The sequence below is a fragment of the Scylla paramamosain genome, chromosome 9, assembly GCF_035594125.1.
Source record: "Scylla paramamosain isolate STU-SP2022 chromosome 9, ASM3559412v1, whole genome shotgun sequence".
NCBI classification, from domain to species: domain Eukaryota; kingdom Metazoa; phylum Arthropoda; class Malacostraca; order Decapoda; family Portunidae; genus Scylla; species Scylla paramamosain.
Window position 1 is genome coordinate 2,234,692 of NC_087159.1, and position 23,012 is coordinate 2,257,703.

At 43.1% G+C, this 23,012-nt stretch overlaps 1 protein-coding gene and 1 non-coding gene across 2 annotated transcripts; one reads left to right on the forward strand and one right to left on the reverse strand.

The window, feature by feature from the left end:
• Positions 1 to 40: 40 nt before the first annotated feature.
• LOC135103389 (hepatic sodium/bile acid cotransporter-like) lies at positions 41 to 21,586 on the reverse strand. Its single transcript, XM_064009526.1, has 11 exons — positions 21,490 to 21,586; positions 10,666 to 10,746; positions 9,901 to 10,047; positions 5,682 to 5,825; positions 4,070 to 4,276; positions 3,577 to 3,751; positions 3,072 to 3,219; positions 2,509 to 2,623; positions 1,885 to 2,071; positions 1,520 to 1,611; positions 41 to 716 (listed from the first exon to the last, which is right to left on the reverse strand). The coding sequence occupies exons 2-11, from the start codon at positions 10,744 to 10,746 to the stop codon at positions 468 to 470; spliced, it is 1,545 nt and encodes a 514-aa protein (XP_063865596.1). The 5' UTR covers positions 21,490 to 21,586; the 3' UTR covers positions 41 to 467.
• On the forward strand, positions 10,175 to 10,247 carry Trnam-cau (transfer RNA methionine (anticodon CAU)). Its single transcript has one exon. It is a non-coding gene; the product is annotated as a tRNA-Met (tRNA).
• Positions 21,587 to 23,012: the final 1,426 nt, after the last annotated feature.

Consider the following 23,012-nt stretch of genomic DNA (forward strand, 5'->3'; position numbering starts at 1 on the left):
CACCTCCTTCAAACTAAAAATGCTGTAATGAAACTCTTCCTCCTTTTTGTACATAAATACGTGTATTCTTAAAGTAGATCTGTCAACTAAAAACATCGTAAAAAATACAAAGACAATACAATATATTTCATTCAACAATATAAACACTATAAAAAACAGACATATTTGCATAGATAATTCGCTACGTTTTATCACAACCTTTAAGGAAGCCATTAGGGGGCTGAACTTGCACTTAGTCATTCACTCTCACTCACTCAAATCACTCGCCACTCGCTAGTTCACTCTCATTCATTTAATATTTTTCTGTCTCTCACTCACTCATACAATCAGTTCACTCACTAATTCAAATCACTCATTCACTCTTCTCTCTTCTCTCTGATTCGTGAGTCATCAGATCACACGCCAACAGTATCGTGTGTGTGTGTGTGTGTGTGTGTGTGTGTGTATCAGGATGCATGTGGAGTGTGTCAAAAAGTATCTTCCACCTCCACTCCAGGATTATCGATTCCACCCTCCACCACACCCGCTGTTCCATTTCTCTCCACCTTCCCTTCGTCCGTCTGTTCCTCCTTTGCTCCTCCTGTCTTCGCCTTGTTTCCGTCCTTCTCCACTGTCCCTCCACCTCCCGCCTCCGCCTTGCCTCCTCCGCTCTCCACCTTCCCGTTCGTCTCCTTCGCTTCCATCTCCTTCTCCTTCTCTGTCTTCTCTTCCTCCTCCTGTGAAGACAATGTGTGTGAGGAGAGAGAATGAGAGGGAAAATTTGGTCCTTCTTCCTTCAAGACAAAACAACAGATTCCTTAATAGTTTAAAGGAATGTTTAGGTTAGTCTGCTTTAAAAAATATTCGTTTTCTTACTTTTTTATATTCTTTTATGACAATGGGAAGAAAAGAGCATGCAAATTATTTATTATTTATATTTTTTATATATATATAGATGAGCTAATCAATATCTAAGCTTTAAAAATATCAAATGACATAACCCGTTAACACTTCCTTTCGACAGAGTAGCTTATCTAAATTCAAGGCGAAAACACGAAACGCTTCAGTAAGTTGAGTGATTCCCTTTCAAAACGCCTCGTACACTCAAGCAACATTAGTTAGTACTGTAAGGACTTGTACGTATTAGCAGACTTCCATTGAGTACAACACCAGACTGTACAGGAAGGCAAGAGGGAGACAAGTATGAAGGAAGAGAAGTATGCCACTGATTGACTGATATTACATAACACATCATTTTCTTCCTAAAAAATATCTTTTCGTACTGTACACTCTTACATACACTGGCCATGTCATATACCCCTCCATGTACCTCATCATTTCCACGTACCCTTTAAAATCATGGAACCTGTTAACTATCACTGCCCTATACCACTTAACGACCTCTGTCAGATCCCCTCTTAATCTACGTCTCTCTAAGGAATGAGGCTGACGATGGTAGTGACAGTAACCTACACACACACACACACAGGAGTCCCCACAGTTTCCAAGCGGCCGTATCATAATGAGCTGCACCACTTACCTGAGGACCGCGGCGCCACAGGTACAGCCTTCGTATGATGAGCATGACGAGGAGTGGGATGGGCGTCATGAGCACTGCGGCGGCGGGGAACACTGTGGAGGGAGGGAGGTTGGGAGTCTTATGGGTGGAAGTGATTGACTAACTAACCACTAACTATCTCACTTCCTTATTCATTCACTCACTAACTAACTAACTATCCCATTTGTTCATTCACTCACTCACTCACTAGCTAATTCATCCATTAACTCACCGACTAACCCACCCACTCATTATCCAACCACAACACCTTCCTTCACCCGTACAATCCCACTACCACACGAACTTCAAGGAAACTAAACAGTCTGGCTTCCTTGACAAACACGCACCCACAGTCAACTCCGAAGCGGGCGCCTCTAGAGTCAATTTAAGTATGATGATAGCGATAGTCATATTCTGGATGCCCGTCTCGATGCTAATAGCGACGCGGTCCTTCATTGGCAGCCTGAGGAGAGACGCCAGGCCCATCCCGCTCAGGTAACCAAGGAAGGGAAGCCCGAAGCCCGCGAATATAGTCTGTGGGGGTGAAAGGTAAGGTTGATTCCTGTTCCGTGGTGAAACTTATAGGTAGGATCTTACTAGGGAGAAAAGGGATACAAGCAGCAGCATATCTTTTGGTCCTTGCTGGTTTTTGGTTGTGGGTGTAGTGATGTGTATGTAATGCAGGAGAGAGAGGGAGAGAAAGAGAGAGAGAGAGAGAGAGAGAGAGGAATGTGTGTGTGTGTGTGTGTGTGTGTGTGTGTGTGTGTGTGTGTGTGTGTGTGTGTGTGTGTGTAAGCAGAATATTTTAATATATGAGAACACAAGTGTGAGCGGAAACGAATACATTTTTTTTAATACACCTCATTACCTCCACCTCTCTCTCTCTCTCTCTCTCTCTCTCTCTCTCTCTCTCTCTCTCTCTCTCTCTCTCTCTCTCTCTCTCTCTCTCTCTCTCTCTCTCTCTCTCTCACCTTAACCTCAAACAGAGAAAACACGTAGAGGTTGGCGTACACTCCGAAGGTGAAGAGGAAGATCACGTTGAAGAGGGTGAGGGGCGTCAGCATCTTGCCCAGCACCTTGCCCACCCTGCAGAGCCGCCACCAGGGGGAGGAGACACTCAGATTAGCACTAAGAAGTAAAGTATTTGTGTTCCCTCGTCTCATGTGCTACACGAAACAATAAAGCACGTGATGGAAAGAAACAGACTAGCATTATGAAGTATGTTTGTATTCCCTCGTCTCATGTGCTACACGAAACAATAAAGCACGTGATGAGAAGAAACAGACTAGCATTATGAAGTATGTTTGTATTCCCTCGTCTCATGTGCTACACGAAACAATAAAGCACGTGATGAGAAGAAACAGACTAGCATTATGAAGTATCTTTGTGTTCTCTCGTCTCAAGATATACAACGCAATTGAGCATTTGAACTATACCGTCTGTGCTCCTTCCTCTCACAGTCTACACAGAATAATTAGACATGTGTTTCTGAATGCGAGTGAGAAGTAATAATGATAATATTAAAAGGACCCACCTCGGCAGGAACTTCGCAATGAGTATCCCGAGGGCACAGGGCATGGACAGACTGAAGACGAGCACCGCGATGTCCTTGTAGGGGATGACGAAGTTGGCGTCCCCCACGATGGTCGGCCCCATCAGCAGCACCCACAGAGGCACGGTGGCTGCGGGGAGGGAGGCAGTGAGCAGAGGATCCTAGGCACATAAGACTGATAAAGGATGTTGTGTAAGTAAAGAGCATTTCCTACATGTACATCAGTTTCGCTTCCAACTCATTGTGTTCTATTCTTCTGTTTGGGATGCGCAATTTAAGAGCGTAAGGACATAATGCTGCAGGGAGGGAGGTATACAATAAACATAACCTAACAATATAAGTAAATGATGTTATGTAAGTATATTTTCTGCACACACACACTGAAGATGAAAGACAACACGTGAGGAAACGCAAACTTTAAGAAAAGGAGAGCAAAGGAGAATGAGGAGGCGAGTGAAGAGAGAGAGAGGGAGCAAAGTGGATGTACCGAAGGCCGTGACGGTAGATATGAAAGTCATCATGATGGACAGGTCGAGGGAGCCGCCCAGCAGGTGCGTCCACATATTGGAGGCGCCGCCGCCGGGACAGCTGCCACCCAGGAACAGTCCCAGCTGGCCCAGAGGGTTGTCCGGGAAGGTGGCTTTGGCCAGGCCGAAGGCGATCTGCGCAAGACGGGAGGTGAGAATCGAGTACAGAATTACGATACCATTATAAAAGATAGAGAAAGAAAATAGGGGTCAGATGGTAAATAGTAGTAGTAGTAGTAGTGGTGGTAGTAGTAGTAGTAGTAGCAGCTTCAAAACACCACCATTTTCTACATATTTCACCTCACACATCACTTCACACAGCTAATTCAGCACGCCTCAGAGACACCCACCAGCAAACCACCACAACACAACTGAGCGACGCGTGACTTCCCTTAACACGATTCAACGAGACACGAAGCAGCGGCTATGAAAACCAAGAAACAAAACACTCACCAGAGGCATGAACAGATACTGGCACACGATTCCCACCAGGGGACCGATGGGCTTCTTGATGATCAGCGCGAGCACCTTCATGTCCAGCGTAGCGCCCATGATCACGTAGAGCACAGCCACAAGCACGCTGGCGATCATCATGAACAGGTCACTCAACTTCTGGTATGACAGCAGCACGCTCATGGGCATCTCCACCTCCCCCGTCACCTGCGCAGCAAAGAAAATGGGTCCGTATTCAGAAACGTGCTGATCTCTCTCTCTCTCTCTCTCTCTCTCTCTCTCTCTCTCTCTCTCTCTCTCTCTCTCTCTCTCTCTCTCTCTCTCTCTCTCTCTCACCACGACTGTTCTCCAAAGCCACAAAGTTGATTAGTTGTATTCTCGCAAAGACCATTAAAACCCGTCTAACTTCAACTAGAGCGTTCTGAAAGCAGTGGAGGTGTGGCGAGGAAGTGTTTCAGAATATAGTCCTTAAAGAGAGAGAGAAAAAGAGAGGGAAGCATTGCGTGAGAGACTGCGGCGGAAAAAGGCTATCTGCTGTGGCGCTGTCTGGCCAATGTCACCGCGTCACCAGCTGTGTGGCGAGGCGAGGCAGTGTCGGATGCGAGGGACTCAAAGGGATGCAGTTTATTTGCCCTGAGAAAACCATTTAAGGGAAGAAGATCGAGAGAAAGACAATGAATAAAATGGAAGGATAGAATTACGGTAGAACTGCAAAAGATGGGAGTCACAGAAGAAGATGAAAAAGACAGGAACGACTGAAGGAGACTTTTATATGGTGTTAACCTTTTAAGGAAGAGTGAAATGAAGGAAAGAAAGGCGATAAGATAAGAAGACAGGATGGAAGGGAAAGATGAAAAGGCAGGAAGGAAAAGATGATAAGACAGGAAGTAAAGACAGGAAGATCAGGCAAAAAGGAAATGAATGTAAATGAAAGAACGGGAGGAAAGAGGGAGAAAAAGAAGAAAAGAAACGAATGGAAGCTAGAGATAGGAAAGTGAGAAAAAAAATGTCGAGAAGAAAAAGAAAGGAAAAAAATCTAGGAAGAAAGGAAGGTGAACGTACTTTGGATATGAAGGAAAAGGAAGGGAGAGGAATAATAAGAATAGATAAGTAAAAAAAGAAAAAGAGGAAGGAGAGAAGAAGAAAAACGTACACTCAACAGGAAAGGGCAAAAGAGGAGAAAGAAATAAGAAAAGAAAAAGAAAAAAAAGGAAAGAGGAAAGGAAAAAAAAACACGTAGTACTCTGAAGAGGAAGCTGAAAAAATAAAAAAAAAATAGATACTCGTAGGAACAGAAAACGGGAAGTAAGGAAAATAAGTCTAAAAATACTGTCATTTGAAGGACGCTACGAGATTTCCTCTCCTCCCGTCCCGACACACACACACACACACACACACACACACACACACACACACACACACACAGTCAGTTAGGTAGCTTATTAACACATGAGTACGAAAGTGACATATCAGCAAAAATACATGCAACCTAAAATACAACACAATACATACATATATAAACTGTCCAAACAAACAAAACAAGACTACCAAGAGACGCTAACACACACACACACACACACACACACACACACACACACACAGACAAACTTACGGAGCCCAAGTCATCGTGAAGGAAGACACGCAGCTTGTTATATCCAATGAAGGTCGCAGACACCTCGACGATGCCGCTGAAAGTAAAGTTATCGAGGGAGGAGGCGTTCAGGACGGGCCCCACAGCTTCCACCCGGGATACTCTCTACGGGAAGGGTAAGGAGTGGCTTAGGTGAGGCTTGGCGAGGATGGTAATGCTGATGAGGTGGTGGTGGTGGTGGTGGTGATGGTGATAATGATGAGGATGATGATGAAGATAACGTCCGTGTTCGTCATAGCAATACCAAATTTATTTATGTATAAGAATGTAAATAATGTGAAGCACGTTATTAATATAAATGATTAATATGAATAAAAGAGTGGCCATTGGTAACTGCGAAGTGTGCCTGGCTTTTTCCATTGTGTTACAACGTTACACTGAATCTGAAATCTTCTGATCTGCAGACGGACTACTTGTAAAATCTGACAGCTGAGAGGTTCTTAGCATATCAGAAGACTTCTACCTCTTTCACTGCTAAATCATTCTTCTTCTAATTACTTGCAACTTTTTAGGCACTTTCATTACATAAGGCAGCCTCTTGTATAGTTATGCGACCCCGTAAAGCGATAAGATAAACATCATATTCTCTTTCTTTGTGTGACCATGCAAGCAGTGTTATCATTATTTTTTTTTTCTAACAGTGCTCTGAATGCTAAGACGACAAAATTAACATCACATTTTTTTTTTCTGTGACCATGCAAGCCTTTTATAATTATCGTTTCCTGAATGCTAACAAAAAAAAAAACAATTGTAGTCAAGAGTTAAGATCAAGGAAGACACACGAGAATAGAATTGAAAGCACAAAGTCACTCATCCGCTCCTGACTCTCCGTCCATTGATATTAACACTATACTGTTGCTGGGATTCATAACAGGAATACATTCACGTTTATTTGGGGAAGCACGTGGCAAGGTCACCTTCTCGCATCCGCCGCTGTCACGCTCCTACCCATACGGTCCGCTGTCTCTGAATGGAATGGAAGACAGTGAGACGGAGGGACTGAATTGCTGTAGAGCTGCAAAGGATGAGAGATACACAGGAAGGTGCACGGGACAGAATCAACAGGATAATACTCGTACATGGCGCAACAGCAAAAGGAGAAGAAGAATGGGATGGAAGGGATTAAGCAGCACGTAACAGCAAGGCACGAAGGAGTTGTTAAAGGGTTTCACTAATGTAAGAGTTAACCATTACTTACACTCAACCAGGAACCATATTCTGAACCTCCACTACTTTCAAAAGGGTCTAGTTAAAGTTACACGCGTTTTTAAAGGTGTATTTACGGCTCTAGTGGCAGATTAACAAGATCTCTCTACCTTAATGACATGGGAAACTCTTGCAAGGACCTGGCTAGTCATCTCTGTGACCTTTAAATAGTCGTGGTGAGAGAGCAAAGCGTTTCAGAACATGAGTCAAGTATCTTTACTCTTTCATTCCTTTCACTGATAAACTCTGGAACTCTCCTCCTGTTTCTGTATTTCCTCCTGCCTACGACATGAACCGTTCCGGGAGACGAGTACCAAGACATCCCCCAAAAAAATGATAAATATAAATATAAAAAAATAAATGAAAAATAAATTGGTCTTCTTTCTCTTATTTTCTACTTTTCTTTTCTTTTCCTTTTCTTTTACTTTTTCTTTTTTTTTTTTTTTTTTTTTTTTGAAGGGAGTGGGAGGAAGGCATTATGGTTGGCCTTTTCTCATTCTTCTATCTATTCATTTCCTTTTATCGCTTAGTCGGTCTCTCCAAATACATAAAAAGGAAAGAGACAGAGAGAGAGAGAGAGCGAGAGAGAGAGAGAGAAAAAAAAAAAAAAAACTAAACAACCGACGCATGACCAGTATAGGAACAGAGTCATGCATCACACACCCACTCACTTCCACCCCTCAAGAGTGCGAACGTAGCGATTATGGGTGACTGACGAGACTCACGGGTTATTTACTCCAAGAATGACGGACTGGTGGCGACAATAGGGGATCATTGGACCTTTGATTCCTATGGTTCCCCTTGAAGACTGATAAATATACATGGTGTAAGTTTTGGGTTTTAATCTCAAAATGCGCTACTGACTGCAAAAAGGAGTGATAGAGTGCATCATTTCAGCGTTTGCACCTTCATTTCTGCTTACTAAAGTTGACTTAAGTAGCTCAGAACACTAAGAGGAAATGAAACACGAGAGAAGAAGAAAGCCTATGCGACGACATGAATGAAAGAAAAAAGGGGGGGAGAGGAAGCTAGGAGGAAGAAATGAAGGAGGAAGAATGGTAGAAGGAAAAAATGTATGAGGAGTAAAAAGAAAAGAGGAAAAAAGAAAGGTAAAAGGATGATAAAAGAAGTACTGCCGTCTGTGAAATATTCCTGAGTTGTAGAAGTATAGAAGAATAACTGACCTTCATTACTTTATTTATTCTATTTTATTTATTTATTTTTCTTTTTGTATCTGTGAAAACGTTCTTATTCTTCTTATTTTTATTATTATCAGCATTATTATCTATTCATATTAACTTTCATTTATTCATTTATTTAACAATTTATTTATTCATTTTGTGTATTTATTTTTCTTGGCTTTGCGTGTTAAAAAAAAGACAGAACTACAGTAATAAAAAGAATAAATACGAGAGTTTTCGAGACCAAGCCGTCATCATGCTCTCTGCGCCCTCCCTGGTGACTTTGCCCTGCTCGCCGAGGACCTCACCGGCGAGAGAGACACACAGCAATGGGTATCAGAAAACAGGGAGCTGGTTCTTTCATCACACGAGTTGTGTCTTACAAAGAACTCTTGCTTCACATCGGAAACTAAAAAATGTTCCTCATGAATAACTAAAACTTTAATCTATTTTTTTTTTTCCGTCCTGTACCGACCGATAAAGACAGAACGTTCTCTCTCTCTCTCTCTCTCTCTCTCTCTCTCTCTCTCTCTCTCTCTCTCTCTCTCTCTCTCTCTCTCTCTCTCTCTCTCTCTCTCTCTCTCATTTTTATCCCCTTAACCAGAGTCCTTAATATGTAAAAAAATAAATAAATAAATAGACAAATAAACGTACATTAGGATATGGCCTCGTTTCTCATCACTTTTCCACTCCTCTCACTCTCGATTAGTAATTCTTGTCGCCTTCATATCTGCGGCATCAGGGTTCGAATCCCGACCAGCAAGCAAGGTTTCAAGACACATATCCTTTAATTTTTGACGACCGCTTTTGACTTTGTTCGGGGACCGACACCTCAGTGAACCTCTTTTTTTTTTTTGTTGTTGTTGTAAAATTACCCTTTGCCGGTGCCCCCTCCTACATTAAGAAAAAAGAAAAGTCCCTCTTGCAGATACACGCTACCACCTCCCACAATAACGTATCCTAACTACACACAGGCTTACAGTGCCCTGCGCAGTGCTTCTCGTCAGACTATAACCACTTCACTGTAACATGCAGTACTTCACACCTTTAAAAGCAAGGCATGAAATCTTTATGAGCATCTACAAGGAAAATGAGGATGAAAAGAAAAGATTTTGCAGTTCCTACCTAGTGCAATGTTTGGAGGTGGCTGTGGAACCAGAGGAAATGTCTAGGACGTGTGTCAAATAACAGCGAAAGAGTTAATCACACAATGAGGGAGACAAGAGTTTCCTGCCGTTCACAGCTACACCCCGGCCTGTCCCTCGCGCTGTTCTGTCTCACTATTTCACTCTCCTCATGGCTTCATTGCACTTACTGGGGGTGGAAGACAGAGAGGATGATCAAACGGAAGCTTCATGGATGCTTGTAATCGGTGTGACTGACTGTCTTACTCGTAGATAGGCTTCCATTCTCTCTCTCTCTCTCTCTCTCTCTCTCTCTCTCTCTCTCTCTCTCTCTCTCTCTCTCTCTCTCTCTCTCTCTCTCTCGTGGAAAAGGCTAAACAGTAGAAAATATAAAAGAAAGTTAAGAGAGAGAGCTCGTTTATCTGCCATTTTCAAAAGATAAAAGGAAAGAAAAAAAGGAGGATGGAGATAAAAATGATAGATCAGTTTAATTCTGGAGATGCCCCGTCATTCCTGTCATTCCTCTCAAGATGCAGCAGCTCAAGTCATGGGAAGCTGCACGTTAAGTCATCATCATCTCTCCCTCTGCTCACCTTTCACTTAAAAAAAAAATAATAATAATAATAATAGTAAATAAATAAACACTTGTAACGGTAGCAGTTGCCTTACCTCGTCCTCCACCTTCGCCGTGACGGAGGCCACGTCGGGCAGCACCGTGAACCAGCGCACCACGTGGCTCGTGCCCTCCACCACCTGCATCAGCTGGCGCGGCTCCATCCACACTTCTTCCTCCTCGCTCCCCGCCTCGCCATCCACCTTAAGGGGAAAATTACATCACCAACACGTCTACTGCATCCCACCATTTGGCCTCACGTGAATGTAAAGGATGTAGTCATTAAGCTCTCTCTCTCTCTCTCTCTCTCTCTCTCTTTCACTCTCAAGGGCCTCGATGGCGCAGTAGGCAGCGCGTGAGTCTCATAATCTCAAGGTCGTGAGTTCGATCCTCACTCGGGGCAGGTAATTTTTTTTTTTTTTTTCCTGACACAACATCAACCATTCCATATTTGATCATGAACAACCACACTCTCTCTCTCTCTCTCTCTCTCTCTCTCTCTCTCTCTCTCTCTCTCTCTCCCTGACACACACAATAGTAAACAGGATTTTCAAACGTTTCGGCTTCTAATCTTGACCACTAACAAGGCCTCATGAAAGTTTGCAGATTTTCAAGAACACTTCCATCATATGAGTGGCAGCTTAATTAACAAAAATCATTACCATTAATCCAGAAAACACATCAATAACAACAAAAACACAGGCAACAATCACAGTAGCCTTTAAAAAACATTCACAAGAGGCCGAAACGTTTTGAGAGCATAGCCACAGGAGCCACCAGAAGCAGGAAGATCCAAGCACTCTGCCCCTACTCGTCCGTACAGTCTGGGCAGCTGCTCCACGCCATCCACAGGTGAGGCCCAGCAGCGCCGCCACCAGAGTCACCACCGCCGCTGCCCGCATCTGGTGAGAGAGTAACGGTGGTGAGCGACTGACGGGGGAAGCAAGCCGTGTGTGCTATATGTGTGTGTGTGTGTGTGTGTGTGTGTGTGTGTATAGTGAGGGAGCGGGCGAGGGTGAGAGGCGAGGAAGAAGTGAATGGAGAAGGAGTGGTGGTGAAGAAAGAAAGAAAAGGAGTTATATACGGAATACATAAATAATGAAAGGAAAGAAAGAAGAGAAGAGAGAGAGACAGACATACGGACAGACAGACACACGGACAGACAGACATACGGACAGACAGACTGGAGGAGAAGGAAAGGTGATGAAGGATGAAGGACAAATGAAGAAAAGAGTACAGGGAAGTAGAACAAAAAAGAAGAAAAGTTTGAAAGAACATGAGAAGAGATAAGGAAGAGGAGACAGACACAGGGAAGAGAGATAAATGGAGAGATGGAGAGATAAATGGAGATAAATGGAGAGATAAATGGAGATGGAGGAAGAGAGAGAGAGAGAGAGAGAGAGAGAGAGAGAGAGAGAGAGAGAGAGAGAGAGAGAGAGAGAGAGAGAGAGTAAAAGTATGTGACGCCATAAAACGAAGGAAATGGGAGAGGAGGGGAGAGAGGAAGTAAGAACAGACTATGAAGGGTATAAGGAAAGAAAAGTAATAAAACTGGGAAGAAAAAGAGAGAAAAAACTGAAAACTGAAAAAAAAATATTACGAATGTAGTGGAAAGACGTAAAAAAAGAATACAAATAAAGGGAGGGACAGAAGAAAATTAATGTGGATAGGGGAGGAGGAGGAGGAGGAGGAGGAGGACACACGGGAATTATGCAAAGAGAAAGTTAAACAGGGGAACAAAAGTGGAAGTTTAGAAATGGAAAAGGAAAAAAAAATCTTACGACAGAAGTTGATGAGAGAGAGAGAGAGAGAGAGAGAGAGAGAGAGAGAGAGAGAGAGAGAGAGAGTGTAAGCAGGTATTTAACAGAATTAACAAGTTTACATTCACAATCACACGCCTGAAGGAGAGAGAGAGAGAGAGAGAGAGAGAGAGAGAGAGAGAGAGAGAGAGAGAGAGAGAGACATACCAAATCAAACTCACCACACACACACACACACACACACACAACAAGCAAACCTACACCAAGCCCAGAGGGGGGACAGGTTAATTGGCCCCAATGATACAACCACCACCTGACAACCGCCTTCCCCTTCTCTCTCTCTCTCTCTCTCTCTCTCTCTCTCTCTCTCTCTCTCTCTCTCTCTCTCTCTCTCTGATTCGGCAAGGAATGAAGGGAAAATATTTAAACATCTCTCAATTCCCTTTTTTTACTTTTTCCTTTTCTTTTACTCCTCCTCCTCTTCCTCCTCTGCCTCTTCATCCATAGAATCCACGAAAAATCTATACAAAGGTTATCTTCCTCAAATAATCAGCTAGAAAAGGAAGGGTTTGAAAAAAATATTGGGATGCATCACAGGCAAACACGAAGCACCAATGAAACCTCGTCATCTTGAGTCATTGCGTCACTGGGCGAGAAGGTAAGCAATGACTGAGGGGTACTGAGAATCCTGCTCCTAGTCATCCAGTGGCCTTAGGATCTTTAAGGTCTTAAGGATCACACGGCACCCCTACTACTTCAAAAAGACTGTAGTTGAAGTTACACGGGTTTCTAAGGGTGTTTTTAATGTTCTAGTGACAGGTTAACAACATTGCTACATTACTAACAGGTAAAACAGTCTTGAAAACCAGGCTTATCATCTCTGTGGCCTTTGAAAATAGTCGTGGATGGGAGCGCATAGAGTTTCTGAATACTGGCCTTGCTGCAATGCAAAGAAAACGGGAAGGAATGACAGTGCACACATCTCTCTGGTGCTCTCTCTCTCTCTCTCTCTCTCTCTCTCTCTCTCTCTCTCTCTCTCTCTCTCTCTCTCTCTCTCTCTCTCTCTCTCTCTCTCCTTTACGAAAAATTTTGTCTATTTCTCTTTCTCCTATGCATTCTTTTACCTTACAGACTCACCTCCTCCTGCTCCTAATTACTGCTGCCACCACCACCACCTTTGTAGTATTTGCTTGTCCTCACAGCAGCACGATTAGCATTTCCTCTTTCATGTTTGTTTGTTTTTCTCCACTCCTTGTTCTCATTAAGTCTTTTTCCGATATTTTTGTCCATCTTTCATAAAGTCTTTATAAGTGGTATAGGGGACATAACAGGGGTGAATTGTGAAATTTTGAGGGTCAGTAGCCATGTAGGTTTGACAAGAATAGTGGGCTCAAGAGTGATGAAGTTATATTTGAAAAAAAAAAAAGATAGGAAGGAATTGGGTTTTTTCAAATAGAGTGGTGGATGAATGGATAGACTCTACATACCATCAGGCTGTCAGTGCTGGGTTACTAGGGAGCTTAAAGTAACGGAAGGTGAGACAAGTTGATGAATGTTGATGATAGATGGAAGCACGTTGGAAGCAGGAATTGCTACATGTAAACTTCACTGCATCTTGCGGCTTCCCTTATTTTCTTACCTTCACTACAAGTACCATAATACAAGTACTATAAAAACTGGGATGATGAACAGTATTAAAATGAAAAGCTACCGATATTCTACCGGTTTTTACTGAAATTAGATCAGAATCTAGCGAAATTCCCTCACACCATCTGTTAACACAGCTTCAACCTACCAAGTGGTGTGCAAGGATGTTACAGTTGAGGCAGCGAGCAGTGTGTTGGTGGCTGGGCAAGGGGAGGCTGTTTGTCCATTTGTTTATCAATCTGAGCAGCAGTGAGGAAGGATGCTTCTGCTTGAAGAGAGACACTTCATTGCATCAAACACATCCTCTTATAATCATCCACATTCTTAATTAAGTTTCTAGAGCTCCCAGCAACTGTGTACCAGCTAGGAATCTACTACACCACTTCAGTCGTGATGACATAAGGCGCCACCCTGTTTACTCCCCGTATTCAAAAAACGCTTTGCTCTCACCATGAATATTTCCAGAGGCCACATAGATGATCAGTCGGGTTCTCAAGAGTGTTTCCCATGTTAAAATGTAAAAACTGTTAATCTGTCACCAGAACCGTAAAAACACCCTTAAAAACCCGTGTCACTTCAATTAGAGTCTCTTGAATGCAGTGGAGGTGTGACACAGAATTGTTGCAGAATATGGTCCATCATTTCTTTCTGCAACATTCTCCCGATAAGGCTGTGATGCGACAGTTATTCTAGTCACGCCCTTCCTGTTTAGCTCCCTCGGGTATCAAGGAGGCGACAAGCATTGTACAAGCTCTGGTTTCGTAATGATCAAACCAAGGTAACGGACTGGAGAGTATTTAATATTGGGGTTTGAAGGGAAAGATACTTAGCAAGGTAGATGTACAGACGGTTCCCTACTTGATGAAGCAATTTTCCTACCTATATTTCTAACAAAAGTGACGTGTCATCTTTTTTCATGGCAGCTGTCATTGGCTAGAGTTGCCTTTGACGTGTATCTTAGGTCGCCTTCTTTGTCTCCCCCTCCACATTCCCCTCCTCGCCCCTCTTCCCCATCCTCATGCTTCTCATAGTGTTAACACCACAACACCACCACGCTACACCATACCATACCACACCACATACCACCACCACCATCACCACCACCACCGCCACACCACACCACCACCAGACACCACCACACCACACCACACCACTATCACCACCACCATCACCACCACACACTACACTATACCACATAACACCACACCACACTACACCACCACACCACGGTATCCTTGGCGCCCCAACCTCCCCAGCCCCACCGACCCCCGCCAAACCCCTTCCGACCCCTCGTCCCGCAGCGGCTAAGGTAATAATTTTCCGTCACATATTTAGCATAATTTCGAGGGTTTTCCAGGTGTTACCAGGTGACTTAAAGGCTCACTGTGCAGGAGCAGGTGTAGGAGGTGGAGGTGGAGGAGAGAGAGGGAGTGTGATGGGGAGGGAAGAGGAGGAGGAGGTTTTAAGAAGAGTTGCAAAAAAAATACTTCGGTTCTGTATCACTTTTTTTTTTTGGTGGAGTTTGCATTGTTTCGATATTCGACTTACAAATAGAAAACTATAACAAGTTATAGAATATAATAAAATCTTGTCTAGCTTTTTTTTTTCGGTTAAAATAACACTCGTTATTTTATGATTTTTTTTTATATATATAAATAACGCGCCTAAGATTGTTTTGGCGTTTAAGACTTAAAAACTAAAGAAATATATTCCAAGTAATAATATCCAATAAAATCTAATGTAATAATTTGTATTTTCACATTTAAAATGTCCGTTGCTATATTTGAAATAAAATATTTTCTTTATATGACGAGAAATTTGTGTTTTCTTTATTTATCTGGAAAGTAAAGATTTTTTATATTCATAACATGTAACATAATCTAGTCTGGCTGTGCTTTCCTTCTCGATATTATGATTTTTTTTTTTTTTTTTTTTGTGGCTCCGTTCGCAAAAAATTACAGGTTTTGTTTTGGATTTTCCTTTATTATTTGTCAGGCTGAAAATGTTTTTATATTACAGGTATTTTTTTTAAGTATATGGCAAGTCAGAATATATAAAGCATTCCAGTCTAGTAAGTTTTTTCGAACGATCAATTTCAAAATGGATTAACATACGTAAGTAAAAGCGTGACGTCATCAGTGACATCATCAAGGCACAGAGACCCGGGACATCCCTCCATTCCAGTCTGTCCATCTATGCTCAGTGTGCTAATTGAAGCATATGGCAGGTCAGAAAATATATAATTCAGTCCAGTCTGGGCGTCTTTCTTCTCGCAAGTTTCAAAAAGAATTGCTGTACATAAATATAAGGACTGAGACGAACATTTCTCCTGCCTCCCTCCCTGCCTGTACATCAATATTTAGTTAAAGCTCCGTATGTTTTCAGACTCAAACATGAAGAAAAGCCAGAATTAATAATCCCCAAAATGTGCCTCACTCAGACCGAGACTTTCCCTCCTCCCTGCCCCACGTCCGTTCATCAATATTTCCCTCAATTTCCAGCGCTTTCCAGGTACTTCTAGGTGCTCTCCAAAATAAGATGTGTAGGTTGTTATAGCAGTAGGAGGAGGAGAAGGAGGAAATGAGAAATGGAGGGAGAGGAGATGGAGGAGGAAGGAGGAATGGAGGTGGAGGATGGGTGGAGAGTGGTGGTAATAATAGTAGTAATAGTATTAGGAGGAGGAGGAGGAGGAGGAGGAGGAGGAGGAGGAGGAGGAGGAAGAAGAAGAGGAGGAGGAGGATGAGGAGGAGGAGAAATAAATGAGGAATGGGGGGTGAGGAGGAGGAGGAGGAGGAGGAGGAGGAGGAGGAGGAGGAGGAGGAGGAGGAGGAGAAGGAGAAAATGAGGAATGGAAGAGGAGGAGGAAGAAGAAGAGAGGAGGAAAGGATGAGGAGGTGGTCTCTCTCTCTCTCTCTCTCTCTCTCTCTCTCTCTCTCTCTCTCTCTCTCTCTCTCTCTCTCTCTCTCTCTCTCTCTCTCTCTCTCTCTGATTTAAGTATGGGCGTGTGTACACAGTTTTCCTACTTATATTTCTAACAAAAGTAACATCTGATATCCTTTTTTCATGGCAGCATTCATTGACTAGTGCTGCCTTTGACGTGTATCTTAGGCCTACCTTCTTCCTCTCCCCCTCCACATCCCCTTCCCGTCCCTCTTCCCCAATCCCATGTTTATTCCTCCTTCATCCCCCTCTCTCTCTCTCTCTCTCTCTCTCTCTCTCTCTCTCTCTCTCTCTCTCTCTCTCTCTCTCTCTCTCTCTCTCAAACTTATTTCATAGAAAAATACAAATAAAAATATCAACACTCACGAGTATTTTCTAATGGAAGTCCAGTTACAAAGCAAAGGTTGGTACAATGTGATCTAAGACGTCGCTTACATTTACAAGAAGCAGAACTGTGTGTGTGTGTGTGTGTGTGTGTGTGTGTGTGTGTGTGTGTGTGTGTGTGTGTGTGTGTGTGTGTGTCACACTTTATATATGGTGTAATATGAGTTTCTGCGGATATTGCCATAGATGAAAGTACAGATTATTCTAAGTGGAGAATGTTCTATGCACATAGGCATTTTGAGGCGTTGTTTAGCCGAGGCATAAAATTCAAGTGTAGCCTGGCAACAAATACAGCGGCCGGGCCAGGCGGGTATTCATGGCGGGGATCTGAAATTGTGAGTATTTCAGTCATGATTTCTACAAGTTTTGGAGCTTTACAGTGATCCATGACGAGACGAGTGACCACAGCAGACCATACCGATTACTGCTAACCATGACACAATGGTAGTATGGATGTAATAAACGACAAATGAAATAACAGGCTGCGTGGCACCATGCGTTGCCCAGGCACGGAGTGAGAAGCGGCGATGCTACCTTCAAAGCAGCTGATTACAGTCAAGTCACATGGTTTCCCTCCGAGACAGTGACAATGAACATGTTTAGAATGTAATGTATAACTTAATGTGGAGTGAGTGGAAATGGTGTTTCTCTGCCATGGTTACCCATACAGGCCGCCCGTTGTATCTGTCGCCACATCTGAATTTTATACCCCGGCTAAACAACGCCTCAAAATGTGTATGTACATAGAACATTTTCGACTTAATATAGCCTTTACTTGCACCTCTGGCAATATCCGCAGAAACTCGTGTTACACTCTATACTTTCCTCAATGGGTGAGAGAGAGAGAGAGAGAGAGAGAGAGAGAGAGAGAGAGAGAGAGAGAGAGAGAGAGAGAGAGAGAGAGTTGACTAAAATTTTAAAGGATTTCATACTTAATTTTAAATCAAATGAGAATAATGGGTTAAATGACAAAGATAACAAACGGTTTGAGACCAAATGTGATTTTAGCTTCCTTATCTTCACCTGCTTCTGCCTCCCCGCCTCTCTCTCTCTCTCTCTCTCTCTCTCTCTCTCTCTCTCTCTCTCTCTCTCTCTCTCTCTCTCTCTCTCTCTCTCTCTCTCTCTCTCTCTCTCTCTCTCTCTCTCTCTCTCTCTCTCTCTCTCTCTCTCTCTCTCTCTCAACCTGCGCATTCAGGACAGTATATAATACGTGCACACACCCCCCCCCCCCCACACACACACACACACACACACACACACACACACACACTACCATATCATCACATCGAGTTGGAATAAAAAAGACGGAAGAAGTAAAAAGAATTCCCCGTTATGAAGACTTGTCAAAAAAAAAAAGAGAAGACAAGAACTTACATTCATTCAGTCTCTCTCTCTCTCTCTCTCTCTCTCTCTCTCTCTCTCTCTCTCTCTCTCTCTCTCTCTCTCTCTCTCTCTCTCTCTCTCTAGGATGACTAGCTTCTTTTTTTTCCCTCCCTCGTCAGCTCTTGTCACCACGAGAGTACCTTCTTCAAATAAACACCTGAGGCTGCAGTCCCTGAGGTGGTGACTAGGTGCTGCTGGTCGCGCTGGCAAAACACGAAGGCAGGAGGGAACAATGAGAGCGAGGAGAGGAGTGAAGGCTGCAGAGAAACATGAAGGTGTGCGGGGGAAGACGGAAGAGGGAAGTGTAAACATGATTATCAGGATGTAGGGTGAGAGGAGAGAGAAGGGAAGGAATTATAGAAACGTGAAGGAGTGTAGTTGAAAGAGATAGAGGAAATGTAAGGCAGTGAAAGGTGGATGAAGGGAAGGGTCTGCAAGGATGTTAGGATGTCGTGGTAGAGGGTGAAAAATATGTAGAAACGAGGTGTGGTTGAAGGGGAGTGAAGGTCAAAGGAGTGTGAGGTGGATGACGGAAATGCTCTCACAATGATTGGATGTAGGATAGAAGAGGAAATAGCGGATGGGTTCTGTAGGAACGTAAAAAAAAGTAAAAATAAATAAATAAATAAATAAATAAAATAAATAAATAGATAAATAAACAGTCGAAGGGAAGGAACGAAGATCTAAGGAAGTGCTAAGTAGATAGAAGGAAAAGCTTGGAGGAATTTCAAGATATGTAGTTGTAAGAGACGAGACGGAGAAAAGAACCTTTAGAAACATGATGCAGTTGAAGGGAACGAGTTAAATATAAGGGAATACAAGACGGAAGGAAAGAAGACCTTGGAGGAATCTCAAGGTATGTAGGGAAGAATCTATAGAAACATGTTGTATGCAGTTGAAGCGGACGAGTGAGAATTAAGGCAGTGCAGTGAGAAGGCCAACTTGAGGAGTGATGGAAGGTGCCCGCAGGGAACCAAGGGAGCGAGGTGGGAAGGGAAAGGGAAGGGAGGTAGCATCACAAGAGTACCGGAAATGATATAGCAGTGAGGATCCTTACGTGAAGGCTACAGTAGTGCGTAATTCCTCGTTTCCTGGTTCTTTTGTTGCCAGTTGCGTCACCCGCCCAGACTCGCCACCCTCACCCTTACAAACGACAGCGTGTATAAAGATAACGAAACAAAACTGATCTGGACGTGATGTAGAAAGTAATCCAAGTAATGAAAAAATGTCACACAATGCTACGAAGATGATGCGTAGTAGTAGAGGAGAATAGTAATGAACGTTGTGAAAAAAAAAAAAAGTTATAATGTATGTATGTAAAAGTGACATTCTCAAACACGCGCGCACACACACACACACACACACACACACACACACACACAAACAAAAAAGGAAATAAATAAACAAGTAGATAATAATTACAAACAAGACACGAAAAAAAAAGATGATCTACGAAGAATTTTATACAAACCGGACGCATCCAGGTCCCATATGCGAGCACAAACACACACACACACACACACACACACACACACACAAGTTCGCAGTTCTCCCACTCAGGATGACAGAAGGAAAAAGCACGGGCCAGCGGGCATGTCTCCTGCTTGTTCCCTTCTCTGTGCATCCTTCCATCCATTATTCATTGCCCAATACCAAATCGACGTGGAAAAAAAAAATATATATATATATATATATATATGAAACAACACGAGCTCTCTCTCTCTCTCTCTCTCTCTCTCTCTCTCTCTCTCTCTCTCTCTCTCTCTCTCTCTCTCTCTCTCTCTCTTGGCTCTTTCCTCATATAATAAATTCTCACAACAGAACAATTCTCAAACAAATAGATAAACTAAATGAAAACCGTAGAACTCTCTCTCTCTCTCTCTCTCTCTCTCTCTCTCTCTCTCTCTCTCTCTCTCTCTCTCTCTCTCTCTCTGGAAACTCCTGATTGTATTACGTGATCTTCGACTCTCCCCTCAGGCTGACCCTCGTCTCACCTTCCCCCTGACGACCACGTGTAAGCGGTCTTGCTGTGGGAGCGTCGCCGGAGTCTTAAGAGCTGATTTACTGGGTGTGTTTGCTCGGTGTGCCTGCGTGCTTCAGCTTCAAGGTGGGGTGACTTTCGAAAACGTACTTTATTCTTTTAATTTATCTATTTATTTGGTGTTGTTTATTTATTTGTTTATTTCTTTATATATCTTCTATTGTATTGTTTTGTTTCATTCGTTTGATTACACTGTGGATTTTTTTTTTTTTTTAGAACGTATGTATTTAACTACATATTTCACTTTTTTGTTTATTTACTTAGTTTTATTGATTTATTATTTTCTAATGTTTTTTTTTCCTTTTATCTTCCTTATGTTTACTTATTTATTTGATATACTCTATATAATTTTAATCGTCTTTTTTTTTATTCTATCGTCCATCATCTTTTGCTGCCTTTCGTCAAACACAGCAAAACAGAAGATTAAGGAAAAGAAAATGAGGAAAAAAAGGACTGGTCAAGATTTAACAACTATTTGAGGGGAAAAAACGAAAACTAACCCTTACGGAGACGAAAACAAGAAAGAGCAAGACAAACGAGAAGAAAAAGAGGAAAAAAAAAAAAGACTGGTCAAGACTTAACGAGTGTACGAGGAAAAAGAAGCGAAAACTAACTTTTAAGGCGACAAAAACAAGAAAGAATAACGAAGCTTTGAATCTACATGACAAGATCAAGTGCATCCTTAGTGTCTCGAGACGGCTTCTGAACCGAGAGTGAGCGAAACGAGCCATAAGAAGTTCGCAGTTTAACAGTTTATTTAGGAAGTTAGAGAAGGTGAATACTAGGAATATGAATATAACGAACACGAAAAGAGCACCTGAGAAGCGTCAGACATTGAAGAGTTATGATACAGCAATGCCGAAATAAGTTTAATAAAGACTGAGAACACAGCTTCGTTTTATTAAGTTACGGGGGAGTCATATAGAAGGAGGAGGAATGTAAAGAACGTGAAAAGAGCAAAATAAAACTGACAGACATCGGAGTGTTATAACATAAAAATGCCAAAACAAAAACGGAGACTGAGAGACCGTGCAGTAAGTGTGTTAATAACAGTAAAAATGAATATTCACGAGTGATGTCGCAGCAAATGACTTATATGTGCCGATGTACAGTGAAAGGCAACTAAACTCTGGGTACAAGCCAAGTCCACACAGCCCGAGGCGCGACGGGCATGGTGGGGTGCAAATACTGAGAAGGGAAACCCGGGGCATGTGTACTGAGAGGGAGTGTTCCAGGAAAGCCCCACGTGAGGGAGGTCTACATCTGTCACTACCTGCCTGATGCTACTGCCGAGGCGTGCGGAGAGGGTTTTTTACAGAGTAGGGAAGGTAGGACACACACACACACACACACACACACACACACACACACACACACACATGGCGTTACATAACCCATAACATTTACGCAACACAGATGACAAGGGACGCCGCTAAGCTCGCCACCTGTTGGCCAACACTCTACATAGAAGGACAAAGAATAATAGTTACATCAAACAGGCTCTGGGATGAAGGCCGCCGCGGGAAACCCAACAGCCCGGCAGCCCAGCAGTATAGCACCGTGACACCTGAGCCACTGCATCCCTGAGCTCCTCCCGCACCTCAGGATGAAGAAGTTCTCTTTCCTCATGCAGTCACATCAAGCAGAGCAGACGTCCTACACACGAACAACAAACCAGCAATACATGTTTACACATCCTTTTTAATTGAATGTTTGCCTTAATCTCATGAAGACACGAGATCACTGACTTATTATTATGTCGCTATTTGATGTTCATCTGTAAGCTCCTAATAGTCCTCGAATTTTGACGTATTACTTTGTGTGTTATTTGAATTTTGCCACATTCAAGGACTTTCCGAACGATGGTATTCAGTCCACAGCAGCAGAATGAGGGACACGCTGGACAGCTCTATTGTTCTGTGTGTATGTGTGTATATGTGTATTTATGTGTGTGTGTGTGTGTGTGTGTGTGTGTGTGTGTGTGTGAGTGAGTGTGTTCGCAGGTCGGTGTGTCACTCAGGAGACTTCCTGAGGTTTTGGGAGGTGAATACCCTTTCAGGCCCAACACTGTGCATGGAGAACCGCACACGTCGTCCGTGCCGCCCCTCAGCGCTGCGTGGTCCAGACACCATATCTGACATGTCAGTCATGATCCACGCCGGGCATTCAGGTGACAAAACCTTCGTATATTTTTCCCCAATGCCCGACGCTTTCTAGGTGACGTCACTGTTCACCCACCGAATCAAACAGTTTCGTGGCAAAGCAGTACATCGTACAAATAAAACAAAAGTTTGAGACATTTCACAAATGATGTGGTTTGAAATTTTAGCTTACCTGTACCGGGACTGCACGAATCTTTGAAGAGAGTTAAGGAGCAGCGTACCTCCACGCTCGCTGGCTCAGTCCCTACTGGCCTTGCTGGCTTCCTAAAAAGTTCTCAACAACAAGGTCTTCCGCTCACTGTGCAACTCTCTCCGCAGGTCATGGCGCCTCACCGAGGTGACGCTGACAGACGGTGGTGAGGAGACACGTTGATCGTAGCAGAGGCCTCGGACGTTTTGCTATTCACTGTGACAAGCATGTGCTATACAACGTCTTGCCGGCAATTATCCCTTCCTAGCACTAAACAGCAATGACACACCCCCACTCTCACAGAGAACCAGCGGCGTTGCAGCAGCCACTCTTCCCACCTGGTCGCACCCCGCACTGACACCTGCACCGGGCTGCCAGTATTTCTTCGTTAATGGATATAAATGGAAACTGAATGTAATTACTCTTGTTGCTTTTTAAGGGCTGGTAAGTAGGTAAGTAAGTAAGTAAGAGAGAGAGAGAGAGAGAGAGAGAGAGAGTGGGACGTATTCTAATCCTGGCAGGCACCGGGTATCGTGTTTTCTGTTGAAGGCAAGATTAAGCTAGATTAGGTTTAGATTTATTCTTTTTTTTTTTTATTTCACTTATAATTTTTTCATTGTGTAAATTACGAGATGTAAAAACATATTTTGCCCAGAAATGT

What these genes read in the sequence shown, in the direction of transcription:
- LOC135103389 (XM_064009526.1), bottom strand. Translation starts at nt 10,746, where the DNA reads ATGCGGGCAGCGGCGGTGGTGACTCTGGTGGCGGCGCTGCTGGGCCTC. An exon ending in GTGGAGCAGCTGCCCAGACT is followed by an intron (nt 10,048 to 10,665) that starts GTACGGACGAGT and finishes TTTCCCCTTAAG; the next exon opens with GTGGATGGCGAGGCGGGGAG. An exon ending in TTCACGATGACTTGGGCTCC is followed by an intron (nt 4,277 to 5,681) that starts GTAAGTTTGTCT and finishes TTTGCTGCGCAG; the next exon opens with GTGACGGGGGAGGTGGAGAT.